At 40.6% G+C, this 20,367-nt stretch overlaps 1 protein-coding gene across 1 annotated transcript in view; it reads left to right on the top strand.

The window, feature by feature from the left end:
• The first annotated feature begins 1,497 nt into the window (after positions 1-1,497).
• The window catches only part of SUCLG2 (succinate-CoA ligase GDP-forming subunit beta), a 289,145-nt gene continuing 270,275 nt past the window's right edge, over positions 1,498-20,367 (top strand). The window contains exon 1 of the mRNA XM_042452691.1: positions 1,498-1,636. Coding sequence (XP_042308625.1) covers positions 1,556-1,636 — 81 coding nt within the window. The 5' untranslated portion in view covers positions 1,498-1,555. The remainder of the gene's footprint in view (positions 1,637-20,367) is intronic.

Below are 20,367 nucleotides of genomic sequence, written 5' to 3'. Positions count from 1 at the left end.
GATGCCGCAAGTGTGTGACTAGCGCCTCGCAGCGTCTCTTCCAGGGCCCAGGAAGGAGCGCAATTTTCGCACTCCTTCTCTGCAGCGTCTGGGAACCGCGCCGTTTGGCTGCTGCGGTTCCCAGACGCTGCAACTGGCGGTGGCAGCAGACTGCCACTTCTCGGTAGTCTGTAATGGGCCTTGCTGAAGTTTCACCAGCATCTGTGGCTGGCATCAGAAGGGCCGTCAGGGTTAGGGTTAAGAGAGTGGGTCATGTCAGCATTCTCTGAAGATGCCAGTCACAGATGCTGGCGAAATGTCAGAAAGAAACTCTTCTAGAACATGGCCACATAGCCTGAAAAACCCACAAAAAACTATGGATGCCGGCCATGAAAGCCTTCGACTTCACAGTCCTAGTTAGTACTTGAATGGGAGACCACCAACAAATACCAGGTGTTGCAGGCTATATTTTAGAAGAAAGAACTGACAAAGCCACCTCTGAGGATTTCTTGTCTAGAAACACCCAATGAAACTGATGAGGTTACCATAAATCTGCAGGCAACATGAAAGCACATACACCCTACAGAAACTATGGCTGCATGATCCGCACGGCAGAAATAATCCAGTTTGACACTGCTTTAAATGCCACAGCTCAGTGCTATGCAATTCTGGGGGCTGTAGTTTTGTGAAGTATTTAGCCTTCTCTGTCACAGAACTCTGGTTCCACAGAGCGGCTCCGCAGCATTAAAAACAGTACAATTAAAAACATTAAAATATAAAATTATTATTATTATTATTATTATTATTAATAATAATAATAATAAAAAGGAACTAAATTATTACTATATTAAAACAGATAAGTTATTAAAAGAATAAAACATACTTTAACAAAAATATTTTAAAAAACTATAAATAAGAGGGGAAAAAAACTGTAACCAAAAAAACCCCAAAAACCTGTAACAAGTGAATTATTATTATTAGTGATAGCATGGCAAAATATGTCTCAAGAGAGAGCTCTGGTGCCACCATAAACTACAATTATACAATTATTATACAATTATGTATATCTTTCGGTACATATTGTATATTTTTAGATTTGTATAGTCTGTATGTAAGTTGTGCATGTTTAGGCTACTCATACACACACACATATATATAGTATATTATATTGTGGTTTATTGCACTTAGTGCACTATATTAACATTTTACATATATGTGTGGCATTGCTTCTATTACTATGTTTTGAGCATTTTGAAACGGCCCTCGGGCTATTCAATAAACTTGTTTGTTTGTTTACAATTATACAATTATTTTACAATGGTAGAATGCAGTATTACAGTTCCACACTAGAATCAGCTGAAGCCAATGATGTTTTTTATTGCTCGTCATGTATGCTACACTCAGCCCCCTTTCCCTCCCCAGCCATGGAGGCCAGGGCTTCCAGGGGAGCTTGGGGGCGGGAAGGAGGGCGGCCGGGAGGAGGGACGAGGAGGAGGAGAAGGAGGAGGAGGCCTAGTCATCATGGGCCTTCCTACTATCCCTCCCCGCCCCATTGCCCTCGTGTGGCTTCAAGAAGATGGCGGCGCCCATGGCGGCGATGCTGAGGGACGTGGCTTTGCTCAGAGCCTCTTCCCTGCTCAGGGGACGCAGCCCGGCGGTGAGTGAGGGAGGGAGAGAGGCAGAGGCAGACCCAGCCTCCTCCTCCTCCTCTGGGCCTCAGCCCTGGAGCACAGCAGCACACCTCCATGCACCCCAGCCTCCCCTCCAGGAGGGGCTCCCCAAAGCTCTCCATCCTCAGCACCACCAAACAGCACAGGTTCAAAGATAATAGCCCTGGTCCTGAAACTGTGCCCATTTTTAAAAGGGGTTTTTTTTTTTTGGGAGGGGGGACTTCAGCTCCCAGAAGCCTCAGCCATGTTGGCCCACAGTCTGGGATTCTGGGAGCTGGAGTCCAAAATCCCCTTAAAAGGCACAGTTGGGGACCAGTGCTGCAGAGAGCTCTTGTAGCACCTTTTGATGCATTGTGCAAGAGCCTTCCAAGACTTCCTCAGATGCATTGTGCAAGAAGTGTGGCATCATGCCTTTTATCTTTCTGTGGTCCCAAACACACTGCAGGAATAATCCTCACAAAGCTACAGTTCCCAGAATTCCCTAGCACTGAGCCATATATATATGGCTGTTAAAGCGGTCTCAAACTGACTTAATTCTGCAGTGTGTTCTGGACCTATGAGTGCATCTAGCTTTTATTTATTTGGTCACGCCCTACATTTTTCATGGATGTCCTCCATTCTGCAGTGCCTTGTCTTTGGTACATTTTCACACCCGCTGGAGTGTCCACTTTGACCGGGGTGACCAGAGGTCGTCCTCCTTTTCCAGGACACATCGTCTACTTCAGCCTCTGCTCCAGAAATAACCCCAAAAGGTCTTCCATTTTGAGCAGAACTAAAGAGCATGAATTTGCTTTTACAGTATATATGAGTGTTTTTAGCTTTTATTTGGTATTGTGTCCTACAGTTCTTTTCTTGAAAGTCCTCCATTTTGCAGTGCCTTGTCCTCCTTTGTGTACATTTTCCCATGCACTGGAGAAGTCCACTTTATTTTAAGGTTATGACATCTGGTCACCTTGCCCCAGAGGCACTTTTGGGGGAGCATCTACCTTGTAGAAGTAATACAGATTGACACCACTTTAAGTGCTGTTGTTCAATTTGATGGAACCTGGGATTGGTAGTTTTACAAGGTCTTTTAGCCTCCTCTCTGCTGAAGAGTGCTGGTGCCTTGTTTTTTTTTGTATGCCTTGAACACATTTTTAAGTTATGGCAACCGTAAGGTGAACCTATCACTGTGGGTTTTTGGCAAGATTTGTTCAGAGGAAGTTTGCCATTGCCTTGCCTGAGGCTGAGAGTGTGTGACTTGCCCGAGCTCACCCAGTGGGTTTCATGGCCGAGCTGGGAATTGAACCCTGGTCTTCAGAGTTGTAGTCCAGCACTCAAGCTGCCATACATGTAGCCATGATGGTTAAAGTGGTGTCAAAGTTGCATTATTGCGACATTGTAGATGGAAAGTCCAGTCACCCCAGTGGATTCTGGAGAAGGAGCTGAGCATTGCAACACACTCATTGCCTTCCTGGCTTTGTGCCTTCCGTCTCCTTTGGGTGCCCATGTAAGGAGCCCAGAGGAACTTGCAGGGAGCATCTACTTCTTGTGTGCCTTCAAGTCATTTCAGACTTAAGGCAACCCTATTGTGGGGTTTTCTTCGGAAGATTTGTTCAGAGGGCTTTCGCCATGGACATCCTCTGAGTCTGAGAGAGTGTGACTTGCCCAAGGTCACCCAGTAGGTTTTCAATCCCAAGGCGGGATTTGAATCCTGGCTTACTAATGTTCTAGTCCAGTGCTTAAACCATTACACCATGTTAGCACTACGGAGCATCTACACTGTAGAAATAATGCAGTTGAATACCACTTTAAGTGCTGTAGCTCCACCCATCCTCCTCCTTCTAGTGGAGAAGGTTGTAATAAATAGGCTCTGCTTTGGAGCTTGGAGAAGTTGTTGTTGTTGTTACTTTGGACAACTTCCCAAATTACTGTGCCGGTGGTTGTGTTAATAGTCAATGACTATGCTGGCTGGGATTTTCTAGGACTTACAGCATAAACAATAACTTTCCCAAGTGTTTCAAACAACTGGGGAAGGCAGTTGTGCTCATTTACATCTGTGAGTTTTCTTGGAGATGTAACATTTGGCCATCCACATTGGAAACAGGAGGCTACAGTCAATGGAACTTTTCATCGGGGCTTTCCTTATAGTCAGCCCTCCATATTTGTAGCTCTGACATTTGTGGATTTGATTAATATATTTTCTCTAGGAATCTCTAGGTCCTCCAGGGTAACTCTGCCGGAGGAATTGCACTGGAGGACCTAGAGGTTACTAGAGAAAATACTACTCTATGCATCTGTAGGTCCTCCAGTGTGATTCAGTGATCAACATCTGGCAGATGTTGACCATAGAGTTGTGCTGGAGGACCTAGAGATTCCTAGACAGATGTTCTCTAAGGAGAAAAATTAGTATTTTTATTAGTGTTTTTTTCCATATTCACAGGGGTCCTGTCCCCTTAACCCCAGCAAATATGAAGGGCCTATTGTAGGCTTTTATTTATAGAAGTATGGTTACTACATGACGTGGTTTCTTTCACCTGACATTTTTCATGAAATCTGTTTTATTTTGAAATAAAAATGCAGGCCACAGTCCAAAAAGAGCACACAATAAAACTTCAGCATCAGAAACCTATTGATAACAAGGTGTATGGATATGCTTGTGAGACAACTAGCATATGACACTTTCTAATGAACGACTGAATATATAAGTCATAGAGCACAGCTAAGGTATTTTGGCAAGCTTGGGATGGTAATTGGATGGCATATTTTCTCTCGGCACCTATCGCAGGCTGAACCAGGCTTGCAAAGGGCTGAGAATTGTCAGACAAATTAACCAACCAACAACCAAATAATTTCCAGTTTTGATTTTTGGAGTTGGGCGTTGTGGAGTGTGGTGACAGTCCCATGCAAAAATGGATTGGGGGGCAGGGAGTAAAAACCCCAAACTAAACCTTTAGAGGGAGGCTGGTGGACTCTGGGAGTGCATTTCCCTCCCTGCAAGCATTGTTCTGATTTCTTCATTTTTTGCCTTTGGATCAAGTATTCTTTAGACTGAGACACTGCAAAATCATCTCACTTCCAAGAGATGGAGAGAGAGCAGGTGGACTCATACATCACATGTGGCTCTCGGAAAAAGCACTGGAGTGTGTCTTGGTCCACCTGGGGCAAGAGATCAAGAGAGAGAGCAAATGTGGTTGATATTTTGCATTGTTTCCTATTAATCTGCTTTGGGTAATGAGGTGGAGAGAGTTGCTACCATCAGTAGTGACATCATTGGGGGTGCAGTGGTGCAGAAGTGGAGTGGCACCCAACTGGGCTTTCCTCCTTCTGTAGGATGAGAAGGGGTGAGTGCACCCCTCACGGCTTTGCCACAGTGGCCACAATCTCCTCTTGAGAAATCCGCCGTACCTGCGGCGAGTGACGAAGAAGGCTGAGTATGCCTGGCCATGCTTTACTGTGGTAGCAACGATCTCATGAGGAGGCTGCCGTGGCAAGAGAGAAGGCAGAGTGTGCCAAGTCCTGCTTTGCTGTGATGGAAATTGTCTCCTCACGAGGAGGTTGCTGTGGTGAAAGAGAATGGCAAGTGCACCTGGCCGTGCTTTGCCACAGTGGCGATGGTCTCTTCACAAGGAGATTGCAGCGGCGAAAGAGAAGGCAAAGCATTCCTGACCGGTTTTGCTGTGGCTTGATGGTCTCTTCATGAGGAGACCACTGCTGCTGTGGTGAAGGAGAAGGGGTGACTGCCACTGCTCCCCTGACAGCCCCCCCCCCCCTCACCAGGTGACACCAAGGATGGGGACGCCACTGACCATCAGTGTGCTATAGCTGTGTGTGTACCTTCCAGTTTGGTGTGCCATGATAGGGATAAGTACTGTCACTGTGACCTGCTGTGCTAATTTCTCTGTGTTTTTTGAACACCAGAGTAAACAAAGGCGTTCCTCTGGAATTTGTACTTTGTTATCGATTCATAACAAGTAGTTTTCCTATCTTAAGGGCACTGAAGATAATGGGGCTAAGACCTTATTTACTCTAGCTTTAAATCTAGCTTGATCTATCACTGCAACTCTGTAATCTGTCCAAATTTTTATATTTGCTCAATCCTTAAAACAGGCCATATTTGGATCCTAACCCCATTTTTGCTGTCCCAGGGCTGCCCCAAAACTCCCTAAACATTTGAAAAACAAGAAAGATAAAGGGTAGCTTACAGTTATTGTAGCAGTATTACAGAAAGCAGGTAGAGGTGGTGTGACAGAGAGCTTGAGGAAGCCCTTCTAGTGGATTAAGGCAGAAGTATGCTTTCAAGACAAGCAGTAGATCCCCTCCTCCAGTCTGTTTAGTGTCCTCTTGTTGTTTTTGTTCTTAACTGTCCTCAAGCTTACTTTGACTCACAGTGACCCAATGAATGAAAGACCTCCAGGTCACACTTTAACCAGTAGCCCAGCTCAGGACTTGAAGACTCAGGGCCAGCTGGAATGTGGTCTTCCGCTTTTCCTACTGCTTTCTGTCATACCAAATATTTGTCTTTTCTAGGGAGTTATGTCTTCTCATGATGTGGCCAAGTTCTATAGTCACAATTTAGTCATCTTTGCCTCTAGGGAGAGTTCATGCTTGATATATTGCAGGATCCGTTTATTTGTCTTTTTAGTAGTCCATGGTATCCATAGAACTCTTTCCCAGCATCAAATTTCTTCACTGTCCAGCTAGCACAACCATACATAGAAACTAGAAACATGATGGCATGAAAAACCTGAGCTTTAGTATTCAATATACCTTTGTCTAGTCCCTTCACAGCAGCCTTTCCAAGTCCTAGTCTTCTCAGTTCTTGGTTGCACTCTCTACTCTAATTAATGACTCAGTTAAGGCATGGAAAATAATGAACTACCCGTATTTTCTGGTATATAAGACGACTGGGCGTATAAGACGACCCCCAACTTTTCCAGGTAAAATATAGAGTTTGGGATATACTCACCATATAAGACTACCCCTCTTCCAACGCACACCAAATAAAAATTTAAAAAAACCATCAGATTTGATTTCAATATGCTAATTTTAATTCAAATGCTTATGACATGCAGGTAATTAGCAGGAAACCTTGTTGTACACAAAGCCTGCTTGGATTGGTCAGCTCTCCCTGCCTGCCCAGCCTTTCTTATCTCCAAGACTATCAGAGTGGTACCTGCTTTCATACGATCGTCACATACGGTGGGGATGTGGCCGCAACTGTTTTTGAGCTCCCCCCACCATATGCGGCGACTGCAGATTCTCCAGTCCAGCTCAGAAGTTTCAGCACCTGGCTTGTAAATGACACCCGGCGTATAAGACGACCCCCGACTTTTGAGAAGATTTTCCTGGGTTACAAAGTAGTCTTATATGCCAGAAAATACAGTATTTCAGTGTCTTGATGACCTATCTTAAAGGGATATAAAAATAATCTGAGGTCATTATTTTTGTTTTTTTAATGTTCAACTGTAAACCTGTCTTTGCATGTTATTCTTTGACTTTCTTCAGTAATCATTCCAAGTCTTTGTGATTTTCTAATAATGCTATGCTGTTGTCTGTATATCTCAAATTGTTCTATTTCTTCTTTCAATTTTCATTCCTCCTTTCTCCTAGTGACATGTAATCCTGCTTTGTGTATGATATGTTTAGTGTAAATAGATAGGGCAACAAAAAGCAGCCTTGCCTGACCCCCTTGACAAGTGGAAACAATTCTGTTTCTCTGTATTCTGTCCTGAGGGTAGCCTCTTGTCCTGTGTATAGGTTACACATCAGAATAGTCATGTGTTGTGATACACCTGCTTTTTTTTTTTAAAGAAGAGCCATAGTTTTACATGATCTACACAAAGCCTTTGCTATAATCTATAAAGCACAGGCTGAAATTCTTCTGGATTTTTTTAGTGCACTTCATTATCCAACGTATGTTGCAATTGGATCCCATGTGGCTCTTCTTTTCCTGAACCCAGCTTGGACATCTGGCATTTCTCGCTCCATGTATGATAAATGGCCTTTGTTGTAGAGTTCTAAGCATCACTTAGTTCGAATGGGAAATTGATGCAGCAGTTCTGTGGTTAACTGCAGTCCCTGATGTCCTCTTTCTTGGGGATTGAAATGTATATTCAGTGTTTCCAGTCTGTGGGTCTTTGTTTTGTTTTCTGTGTTGTTGTCAGATTTTTGTTAGAACTAGACTAGATTCTGTCTCTAGCTTGAAGTAGCTCTTTTGGTATACTGTGTTTCTGGTGATTTATTTCTCCCAGGTGCTCTGAGTACAGCTTACACTTAACTTTCTAAAATTGTAAATTCATCTACAAATGATTCTTCCTTGAATGAATCTGTAATCTTTTCATGTCATTTATATACTTCTTCTGTATATTGTTTCCATTGTCTTTTTATTTGTACTTGGTTGTGTAATTTGTTAAACTGCTAGTTGTACAGCATTCCCACTCTTGTTTTAAATTTCCCTTTGATTTCTTGGATCTTGCAGAAGGTCTCTTGTTTTTCTTTTTTTGTTGTTGTCACTTATTTCTTTTCACCAGTTATTACAGCTGTTCCCTTTGTCCCTGCATGCATGTCGCTGAAAAGTTACATTCATTGCTCTGACGCTATTTTTGTCACCATCTACTTTTGTTTCTCTTAACTGCTTGAACAGTTTCATCTGACTTCTACTGAGGCTTTGTACTTTTGCATTCCAATCACTTATGATTAATTTCTGTCCAGCATTCAGCTGCACGCATTATCACTTCCGCCCGCCGCTGTGACCATATCTCTCCTTTGTTGGCATCCCTTCACTGGCTCCCTCTCTTTCTATATTCAGTACAAGCTCCTGCTGTCGACGTTTAAAGCCCTCCATGGGCTAGCCCCTCCTTACTTATCAGACCTTATTTCTCCTCACCTTCCCACTTGGGCCCTCCGTTCTGGTAGTCAGGGTCGGCTGTCCCTGCCAGGATTTTCTCTGCCCCATCTACGATTCGCCCCTTTTCACTTGTTGCCCCTCACTCCTGGAACCTTCTTCCCCTGCAAGCAAGGGCCACCACTTCTTTAACCAGCTTCAAAATGGAGTTGAAGACCATCCTGTTCAGAGAAGCGTTCCCAGGCATTGCGTGATTATCATTTGCTATTTGATGTTCTTTTGTTGCCTGTTTATCATACCATTTCCTGTATTGCTATGTATTTTATATGTATTATCCTATTATCTCTTAGATTGTACACCATAGGTGGGTTTACTCTTATATATTTATTGTTTTATGTACAGCGCTGTGCAAATCTACAGCGCTATATAAATAAAGAATAATAATAATAAGTCGTGCTGGTCGAAGTGGTGGCCCTGGACCAGTGCTAATTTACAAGCCATCAGCTGCTGATTCCTGAAAAGTCCAGGAAAGAAAGAAAAGTACAGTTGTAGCCAGTGGGCACAAATATGGTGCCAGTCCTTCACAATTTGAAAAAAATATATGCTGGGGCCTGTATCAGATAGCATGGAAAGCACTGATGTACATTGTAACAACCTGATCATAACTACAGTCTTCAAGTCACCTGTCAACTTATGGTGACCCCATGAATTTCGTAGGGTTTGGCTTTGCCAGTTCCTTCTGCTGAAATACAGCCTGAAGTACCTGGTATTTGTTGATGGTCTCCGATCTAAGTGCTAACAAGAGCTGATCCTGTTTAGCTTCTGAGATCAGACCATATCTGGTAGCATTAGGATATTTTGGTCGGCAGATAGCAACTACACTATGGCCTAAATGCATTCACTGGTTCCAAATGCAGTAGATACCTATGCTTTGCCTTGGGGCCTGGACAGGTCAAGTGATGATAAATAAATGACATAAATGAATGAACTCATTGAATCAATGTGATTTATGTATGTATCTATTTAACCATTCTGCAGTTGATTCAGTAGGCCTACTGTAATTGGGATGAGCAGTTGGATTGAGACCTACACAATCTCTGTCCACTTGCCTGCCAATGAGAAGGATATATAATGGCTTTTAATTCCCTCTGCCTACTATTCTGTTGTGTTGGCTTCATATTTTTGTCCGTCTTCCACTATTGGAATTTTTAATCCTATGACAGTTCTCCAGTACCAGGTACTCTTGTTTTATTGGAGTTAAAAGTGGTATTTAACTGTTGGTTTATTTCTGTGCATAACTGCAGACATATGGTAAAATAAAAACATTTAGCAGGATGAAAGGATACTAAAAATCATGTGCCACCTGGAGCTGCACAAATGTAGTTAATTGGTCTTGCCTGGCTTTCAGTTACAAGAATTTTTCTAGCCTAGCTCTGTATTAAATCTTGAGAACATAATCTTTTCTTAACAGTAAGAGTTTGTTTGAGAAAACAAGAGGCATCATGCGTGGGGTCTTCAATGTGTAGTTGAGTTTTGGCATCAAGGTTCTTCACTAATGAGAAGGTTAGTCCAGTTTTCTACCTGAAAACAGCTGCTTCTGAATGATTAAAGAGAATATTAGTGGCATATATTATGCTACAGAGTTTTAGTATTGGCCTTGTCATGCCTCCACAGCATCTTTGATGCTCTTGAGACATATATTTAGTTGAGATTATATTAGACTTTCTATGTATCAGTTTAGAGATCTACAGCTTTAAGAAAGACAAGGATTGTGGGAAATCCCAGGGTCTTATACTGTCTCCCTCTAGTTAGTTTCAGTTGTGTAGTAAGATTTCAGCCAAGTCAGACCTGGAGAGAGTATTTTCCTTTGACAAAGATAAGTCCACAGAAGAAGAAAGATAAAGTCTACAGAAGAAGAAAGATAAAACCAACCAAAAAGAAAGAGCAAGGTATTTAAGAAGGACTATTGAGAAAAAGGAGATCTGTTTCATATTTTTGTGTATAACCAGTAAAGCTTTTGAAAATTTAAGAAATTTATGGACAAGTCTTTTGTTCTGGCTGTGTTCCTAGGAGCCAGAGGCCTTACTACACCCAAAGTCCATAGCATCGCTCTTGGGACAAAACAGGCCTTAATTCATTTGCTGGTCCCAACCTCTCTCTGTGTGTATGTGTGCTTGTGTGCCTTCAAGACACCTGTTGACTTATTGTGACATCATGAATTTCATAAGGTTTTCTTGTTGTTAACTGCCCTCAAGACGATCTTGACTCATAGCAACGAGACCTCTCCAAAACACTTTGTTCTCCACTGCTCCGCTCAGGTTCTGCAGGCTCAGGCCCATAGCCTCAGATTGAGTCCATACATCTGGCATGTGGTCTCCCTTTTTTTTCTGCGGTCTTCAACCTTTCCTAATGATTCATGCCTTCACATGATGTGGTCAAAATGTGGCAGCCTCAGTTTAGTCATCCTGGCTTCCAGGGAGAGTTCAGGCTTGATTTGTTTTAGAACCTGTTTGTTTGTCTTCTTGGTTGTCCACAGTATCCTCAGCACTCTTCTCCAGCACCACATCTCAAAAGAGTTTACTGTATTTTCTTTCTATCGGCTTTCTTCATTGTCCATCTCTCACTTCCTAACATGGCGTTAGGGGATACAATCGCTTGGATGGTCCTCATTTTTGTTTTCAGAATTATATCTTTGCACTTTAGGATCTTATCCATTTATTTCATAGTTTTCCTTCCCAGTCCTAGTCTTCTTCTAATTTCTTGACTGCAGTATCCATTCATTTTAATGTTTGATCCAAGGTATGGGAACTATTTCATTATTTCAGTTTTCTCAATATATAGGATGAGTTTTTGCAGATCGTACATGGTCATTGTGTTTGTTTTATTAATGTTCAACATCAAGCCTACCTTGGCATTTTCTTCCTTGACCCCCTCCAATAATTGCTCTAGGTCTTTGTTGACTTCTTCTAGCAGTATTGTGCTGTCTGCTTATCTTAGGTTGCTAATGTTCCTACCACCAATCTTCACTCCACGTGGCTCTAAGTCTGCTCTGGGTACAATGTTTTCTGCATACCAGTTGAATAAACAGAGTGATAGTAAGCAGCCTCTCCCTGACCCCTTTTCCAATTGGGAACCATTCTGTTTCTCTGTACTCAGTTCTGACAGTACACTCTTGTCCTGAGTACAGGATATGCATCAGGACAATCAAATGCAGTGGTACTCCCATTTCTTTTCATAGGCAAGGAATACTTGGAAGTGGTTTGCTATTGCCTTCCTCTGAACAATAGCCTACAACACCTGGTATTCTTTGGTGGTTCCCATCCAAGGATTTACTTCTAAATAGGCATTTTCTTGTAGCCTTGGAAATGATTTGTGAACTAAGAATTAAGAGACTGTAATGGTTTTCCAGATGAAAAGTATTGTAAAAATGCTGAATGCGGTTGAACTTGCCCATTGGTGGATGGAATAAGACATTTTAGCAATCTAAATTTTATAAGTTTTAGAAATTAACATTTTTCCATTTTTGAATCATGTATTTAACACTGTCATTTACAATTGTTTTCACAAACCAAAGTTCAGCATATTTGAAGTACTGAAGGATAGAAAAGGTTCATTTCTGTTTAATGCATCAATGGTAAAACACATTTGTAGAAAGAGGTATTTTTAATACTAATCTCCCCCCTACCCCAGCCACTACTGATTTCTTGCCCTACACCAAATGCCCTATTGCACAAACTAAATTTGAATCATAATTGAGTCACAAAAATATCTGCAGATATCTTTGCTAGAAAAATGATAGAAAAGGATCACATTTTTGAATAGGCAAGCAATTTTTGTTTTGGTGTTTCCTTTCTTACACCTTTGCTCGGGAACTGTAGTGCAACAGTGCAGGAAGGAGGCATGTTATCTAGGCAACAGTGCAAAAGACCCCCCTCCCTTTCTGTCTAGATTGGTTATGCGTCTTCATGGCTTGCACAGTGCTTTGCTCATAAACTGATGGGTTTTCTTTTTGTGTGTGTGATTCTTAATAGCATTTGGCTATTAAGGGGGTATTGGTTGCTCCATCTCCACAGAAAGTCTATTTTTATTTTTCCAAATCCTTCCTCCCCCACCTTTTACTTATCTGAATGTTGTGCTGGTATGATAGTGCTTGGCAAGTGGAGACTGGCCCAGTTGTGTAGTGATTAGGGATTATGCCAAAAATTACAAAAAGAAATACATTTTTCAGGGGCAGGGGAGACTTTACCCTCACATTTCCATGTTGTGAGCTATTCCAGATTGGTGTTGGAAATGTCATATTATTGAACTTGAAGGCTTAGCTATTTGTTATGCAAATAAGGAGTGCAGTGTTGTGATTTTAAAAAGTCATTTTGATCAAACGGACAGGGACTTTTTTATTTTGAAGTAGTAACCAAATTTCAAAATATTCACAATTTCAAGCCACTTTGCATTTTGGGAGAAAGCTGGGATATAAATCCATTAAATAAATAAAAATTTAGTGCTGTGTTTTGTAATGCCATGTTGAGACACATTCTTCCTGATGTGTGAAAGAAAGTGTAATGACTTTAAAAAAAAATACTTTCTATGATACATGTGTACATTTTCTGTGAACAAAGAGAATGCGTTCTTGTTTTAGTGACTGTGTTTATGTGGATTTAATAAAATAATATATAGTTAAATAGACCACTATTTGAACAGTTAGTTGGTGGTGATTTTGTCAGCAGTGTGACAGATGTAATGGCAGCATACCACAACCAAAATAACCAAACATTGAATAAATGTCCCCTTCTATATTCCTCACTATTTAAAAATGGAAACTGGGTGCCAACCAATTAACCAGTGACTGTTCGAGTGGTTCTACTAATGAATAGTGTGCAGACCTATTAATATCCTTTTACCTAAATGTCATATGTAATTGTTGCTGAAATCTTACATAAACATGGTTTTTTTTCTTTTACAGAAATGAGACTCTGTTTTAGATCTTTAGATATAAAAATGATGCCTCTTGAGCAGTACCCTTATGTGTTTCCTCAATTAATTCCAACAAAAGTAATGTTCACGCTAAATCAACTGTAATATTAAAATTGTTTTTAAATGAGATTAAAACTACTCTTGAATGGGTTTTAGAGTAGCTTTTATTTGTAATTATGAGTTCATCTGCAGGTTTACTTTCTGAGGTCAATTCCTCCTCCACTTCCTCCTTGCAATTCAGTCTTAATATACTTTTAGTGCTGAGAGAGCTTTATTTCAATTAAAACTGACATTAACTGTTTTAAGGGAAAGCAGATGGTCTCTGTGTAATATACCAGTAGATTAATTTAATAATATGATGGGATCAATTTTATTGTGGTATTGGCAAATAATTTTATGAGTTTTTGTTAGGGCTAGTAGTGCCTGTCCTCAGTAGTGATTTTGTCTCCACAATGGATGAGGTGGGCACCAAAGGACTAGGAAAACTAAACAGGAGTTGGGAACCTATGGCTCTTGAGATCCTGATGAGCTGTTGCCCCCATCATCCTCAACACTGACATAGCTGGCTATAGTTGATAGGAATTGAAATCTGACAGTATCTGGAGATTCCCAAGCCCTGAGGATGTCATGCCCTGCTTTCAGAACATGGTTATGGACTCAGAGACTGAAGACCTGATGAAGATCTGCTGCTGAGCCAGAGCAGGAGGAGGTTCCAGATCCACATGTCTCAGAGACAGAACAGACTGCAGTACTAGCTCTGGCAGAAAGTCCTGCCCATTCGGATATAGAAGATAACTTACCCTTACCTGCACAAGAAAGGGAGGTCGTAAGGAGGTCCCAGAGGATTTCTAGGAAGCAATAATTAATTATGCAGCAGTTGTGTTGAGCTGCTGATCTATAAATTCCCAGCCTTGCCCTCTATAAATTGTCAGAGATTATATGACCTACCTAGTTACCTGTTGTGTTCCTGAACTCTGTGCTTGACCTGGACTGTGTTTGTTGACTCTAGATGCCATTCCCTGACTAGAACATTGCTGAACTCTGTTTGGGACTAAAGTAATAAGTGCTGAACTGTAAATGGCTCTGTGACTGGTTTTGCTCATTAGCTTCTGGGTATCAGCTGTGTAGTAATCAGTCTATGGCTGGTTGCCTGGACTGTGTTTTGGATGCTAAAATGGAATTAGGCAGGCAGGAAAATAAATGCAGGTTGAGTATCACTTGTCTGGAATTCTGATATCTGAAATATTCCAACATCTAAGACTTTTTTAGCTAAGTACCTGTACTGTATGTCCAGTGGACTGGGACCTTCTTATTTGAGGTTTCTGCCTCCAACAAAGGTAATCCTACCCCCTAAAATTGGGACTACATTGGCATGTTTTACCTCAATATCACTGAATGTTTTCTTAATACAAAGGTATGAATACTTCTTGAGAAATTTTCTTTGCCTAACACAGGGGCCTGTGGCCTCAAAAAGGATGGCGATATTACAAAGGATGGATGATAAATTTGCAAATGGATGTTAAATTTGCTGGACTTTGAGAATTTCCTAGTTGTCACATGGCCAAAAGGAGGAGGTGCCAGCCTGCAAGAGATACTCCTCCATACCATCTGAACTAAGAACAAAAATAGCAAAATGCAGGCCCATAACTAACATTTTCAATCCCCCCCCCCCCCGGTATGGTTTTCAACACCTTGCTAGATGAAGAAGCCAGTGGAGGTTCAAAAGCTTGCAACATGTATATTGCACATTTTGGTTGTCCCAATAAAGCAATCATTGTTTGGTGGAATTTTGATGTTATTGGATTTGCTTTTTGGCCAACACGGCTACCCCTGAATAATATACCTGTACTGTATTTGTGACGCTGGAGAGAGTCATGGCTGGAGAGAGAGACAAGGATCTGTGAAAGGATGGAAAGTGTGGATTCATCCCAAGCATTGTACTTAGTTTCCCGCTATTTTACAGATCCTTAGTCTCTCTCCAGCCTCATTATATATCATTATATATATGCAAATTAAGCACGCTGTATAAAGTTGATGTGTTCAGACAAGCCCTGGAATGAAGAGTTAGATTAGCAAGAATTATAATCCTTTTCTAGTAACATTAATCCAGTAATCCAGTTCTAGAAGTATTGGGTTTTTTTAAAGAGGAAAATATAAGTTACAGAAGAAATGTAGAGGAAGCTATTCATCATATTAATTGTAGGGTGGAGAAGGAGATGTGTTATTTTTGTAGTGTCTTAAATTTGAACATGCATCTCTTCCTTTGCCTGCTGAGATACTTGGACCTCACTCATCTCACTGCTGGGAAGATCTTTGAATGCATAATACTTTTTTTTTTAATCTGAAAGAGAGAGTCCTTTAAGGAAAATCCCAAAACTATAGTTGCTGTTTGAGATCCCCCATGGTCCTAACATTACAGTGCTTATTAGTGTACTGCCTTAGGCAGTGAGAAATTAATACTGACCCTAAATGCATTTATAGGAAGGAAATGGTGTTGCTTTCAGAAAACCTTTCCAACTATGCATCACATTACAGCATAAATAATTTATTCATAGTAAGTTTCATTTTAGTAGAAAATACCATCTTCCTTACAGAAGAGTTCAGTTTACACTAACCTAAGTGTACATTTATTCTTAACTTTAATGCAATGCTTTGATTAGAAGGGGAATGTCAGATTTATTATTAATGGAGAGAGGATTAAATCTAGTTGTACATGGAAATAAATCCCAGTAGGTTTGATAAAGCTTATTCCAAACAAGCATAGGATTGTAGGCTTGCTTGAAAGGCAAATTCTTGTACTTAGGATTTATGGTATCAGTAGGAGTTCTGTTTTTATCCTTAAACTGCATTTACTCTATTCCATCCTTCCTCAGGTTGAAGTCTGAAATACTCTTAGTAGAAAGACAGTGCTCTGTTACTGGAGAGTAAGCTCCCTTAAAGATAGTGAAAATTCCTTCTGAGGAAGGCTACTGATAGTAAATATGCTGAGGATGTTTTAGGACATGGGTTAAAAATAAGTTGAATAAAGCTGAAATGTCATCTGTGAGCAGTAAAATAATCCAGTTATAGTAGCATAGATTATTTATCACAGATGCATGTTACACACTGGTACTCGTTAAATAGGACTGCTATTTTTCCATTTTTTTAAAAAAAAACAACCTGTTGACATTTAAGAAAAATCTTTGTATTTGTTGCTTTAATACTGTATATAATCATGTATAAGTCTAGAAATTTTAGTCAAAAAATTGACCCCAAAAGTGAGTTGACTTATCCACGGTTATGCATAAGTTCTTTGGCATTGTTTTCCCTTGCTCCATCCTTTAGATCCTATGTTACATGACCCTAAGTCTTACTCTCTACTTATCCACGGGTCATGTCAAAATCTATCATTTTGGCCCCTAAACCTGCCCTCGACTTATACATGAAGTTGACTTATAGTTGAGTATATACGGTACTTCAGTACATGATATTGCATAATACTACACAAAATATTACATATTATTTCCTTTTTACCCTTCCCCCTCCCTGCCTTTCCACGTCTTTCCAGAAGTGAGAAATATTTCTGCTACAATAACACCTTTTGGAAAAATATGGATACTGTACCGGGTTTAATTGCATTATTTACTTCTTTATATCTCTATTCATTATTTTGCTATTTTGCCAATTAGGATAAAAATGATATTATTTAATTGCTGTGTTTTCAAAAATAAAATACGGTACATGTCAAACATTGTGTAGTAAATAGAACTCCCCTTTAATGGGGCAATATTCTGTCTCCCATGCTATTTAACATTTACATGAAACTGCTGGGAGAGATCATCCGGAGACACAGGGCGCGGTGTTATCAGTACGCTGATGACACACAAATATATTTCTCTGTGTCTCCGACTGATGCAGTGACCAGGATGGCATCTCTCCTCTTGATGCTTGTCTGGGCTCGGTAATGGGCTGGATGAGGGAAAACAGACTCAGACTGAATCCAGAGAAAACGGAAGTACTTGTGATAGGTTCCCCAGGTCCAGGTTTGGAGATTTGTCCACCTGTCCTAGATGGGGTCATGCTTCCCCTGAAGGACTCTGTTCGCAGTCTGGGGGTGCTCTTGGACTCGTCGCTTCACCTTACATCTCAGGTGGATGTGACGGTCAGGAGTACCTGTTATCAGCTTCGGTTGATACGCCAGCTGCGACCCTACCTGGGCCAGGGGGACCTTGAAACAGTGGTACACGCTCTGGTAACCTCTCGTTTGGATTTCTGCAATGCGCTTTACATGGGGCAACCCTTGTACCAAACCCGGAAGCTTCAACTGGTCCAGAATATGGCAGCAAGGCTGGTCACTGGATCTTCCAGGGCCAGCTATATAACACCGGTACTTAAAGATCTACATTGGCTGCCTATTCGCTTCAAGGATGGCATTATTTCAAAGGGATGGATGATAAATTTGCAATGGATGTTAATTTGCTGGAACTTTGAGAATTTCCTAGTGTCCCATGGCCAAAGGAGGAGGTGCCAGCCTGCAAGAGATTACTCCTCCATACCATCTGAACTAAGAACAAAAATAGCAAAATGCAGGCCCATAACTAACATTTTCAATCCCCCCCCCCCAGTATGGTTTTCAACACCTTGCTAGATGAAGAAGCCAGTGGAGGTTCAAAAGCTTGCAACATGTATATTGACATTTTGGTTGTCCCAATAAAGACAATCATTGTTTGGTGAATTTTGATGTTATTGGATTTGCTTTTTGGCCACACGCTACCCCTGAATAATATAACTGTACTGTATTTGTGCGCTGGAGAGGTCATGGCTGGAGAGGAGACAAGGATCTGTGAAGGATGGAAAGTGTGGATTCATCCCAAGCATGTACGTAGTTTCCGCTATTTTTTACAGATCCTTAGTCTCTCTCCAGCCTCATTATATATCATTATATATATGCAAATAAGCACGCTGTATAAAGTTGATGTGTTCAGACAAGCCCGGAATGAAGAGTTAGATAGCAAGAATTATAATCCTTTTCTAGTAACATTAATCCAGTAATCCAGTTCTAGAAGTATTGGGTTTTTTTAAAGAGGAAAATATAAGTTAGAAGAAATGTAGAGGAACTATTCATCATATTAATTGTAGGGTGGAGAAGGAGATGTGTTATTTTTTGTAGTGTCTTAAATTTGACATGCATCTCTCCTTTGCCTGCTGAGTACTTGGACCTCCATCATCTCACTGCTGGAAGATCTTTGAATGCATATACTTTTTTTTTAATCTGAAAGAGAGAGTCTTTAAGGAAAATCCCAAAACTATAGTTGTGTTTGAGATCCCCATGTCCTAACATTACAGTGCTTATTAGTGTACTGCCTTAGGCAGTGAGAAATTAATACTGACCCTAATGCATTTATAGGAAGGAAATGGTGTTGCTTTCAGAAAACCTTTCCAACTATGCATCACATTACAGCATAAATAATTTATTCATAGTAAGTTTCATTTTGTAGAAATACCTCTTCCTTACAGAGAGTTCAGTTTACACTAACCTAGTGTACATTATTCTTAACTTTTGCATGCTTGATTAGAAGGGGAATGTCAGATTTATTATTAATGGAGAGAGGATTAAATCTAGTTGTACATGGAAATAAATCCCAGTAGGTTTGATAAAGCTTATTCCAAACAAGCATGGATTGTAGGCTTGCTTGAAAGGCAAATTCTTGTACTTAGGATTTATGGTATCGTAGAGTTCTGTTTTTATCCTTAAACTGCATTTACTCTATTCCTCCTTCCTCAGGTTGAGTCTGAAATACTCTTATTAGAAAGACAGTGCTCTGACTGGAGGTAAGCTCCCTTAGATAGTGAAATTCCTTCTGGGGAGGCTACTGATAGTAATATGCTTAGGATGTGGACATGGGTTAAAAATAAGTTGATAAAGCTGAAAGTCATCTGTGAGCAGTAAAATAATCCAGTTATAGTTAGCATAGATTATTTTTCACAGTGCATGTTACCACTGGTACTCGTTAATAGGACTGCTATTTTTCCATTTTTTTTAAAAAAAACCTGTTGACATTTAAGAAAAATCTTTGTATTTGTTGCTTTAATACTGTATATAATCATGATAAGTCTAGAAATTTTAGTCAAAAAATTGACCCCAAAATGAGTCGACTTATCCACGGTTATGCATAAGTTCTTTGGCATTGTTTCCCTTGCTCCATCCTTTAGATCCTATGTTACATGACCCTAAGTCTTACTCTCGACTTATCACGGGTCTGTCAAAATCCATCATTTTGGCCCCTAAACCTGCCCTCGACTTATACATGAAGTTGACTTATAGTGATATATTACGTACTTCAGTACATGATATTGCATAATACTACACAAAATTTACATATTATTTCCTTTTTACCCTTCCCCCTCCCTGCCTTTCCACGTCTTTCCAGAAGTGAGAAATTTTCTGCTACATAACCTTTTGGAAAAAATATGGAATCCGGGTTTATTGCATTATTTACTTCTTTATATCTCTATTCATTATTTTGCTATTTGCCAATTAGATAAATGTATTATTTAATTGCGTTTTCAAAAATAAAATACGTACATGTCAAACATGTGTAGTAAATAGAACTCCCCTTTAATGGGGCAATATCTGTCTCCCATGCTATTTAACATTTACATGAAAATGGCTGGGAGAGATCATCCGGAGACACAGGCGCGGTGTTATCAGTACGCTGATGACACACAAATATATTTCTCTGTGTCTCCGACTGATGCAGTGACCAGGATGGCATCTCTCTCTGATGCTTTTCTGGGCTCGGAATGGGCTGGATGAGGGAAAACAGACTCAGACTGATCCAGAGAAAACGGAAGTACTTGTGATGGTTCCCCAGGTCCAGGTGTGGAGATTTTGTCCACCTGTCCTAGATGGGGTCATGCTTCCCCGAAGGACGCTGAGCG

The sequence above is a fragment of the Sceloporus undulatus genome, chromosome 2 (genome assembly GCF_019175285.1).
Source record: "Sceloporus undulatus isolate JIND9_A2432 ecotype Alabama chromosome 2, SceUnd_v1.1, whole genome shotgun sequence".
In the NCBI taxonomy this organism is placed as follows: domain Eukaryota; kingdom Metazoa; phylum Chordata; class Lepidosauria; order Squamata; family Phrynosomatidae; genus Sceloporus; species Sceloporus undulatus.
The sequence above is the reverse complement of the archived record's forward strand: the minus strand, read 5'-3'. Positions and strand labels throughout refer to the sequence as shown.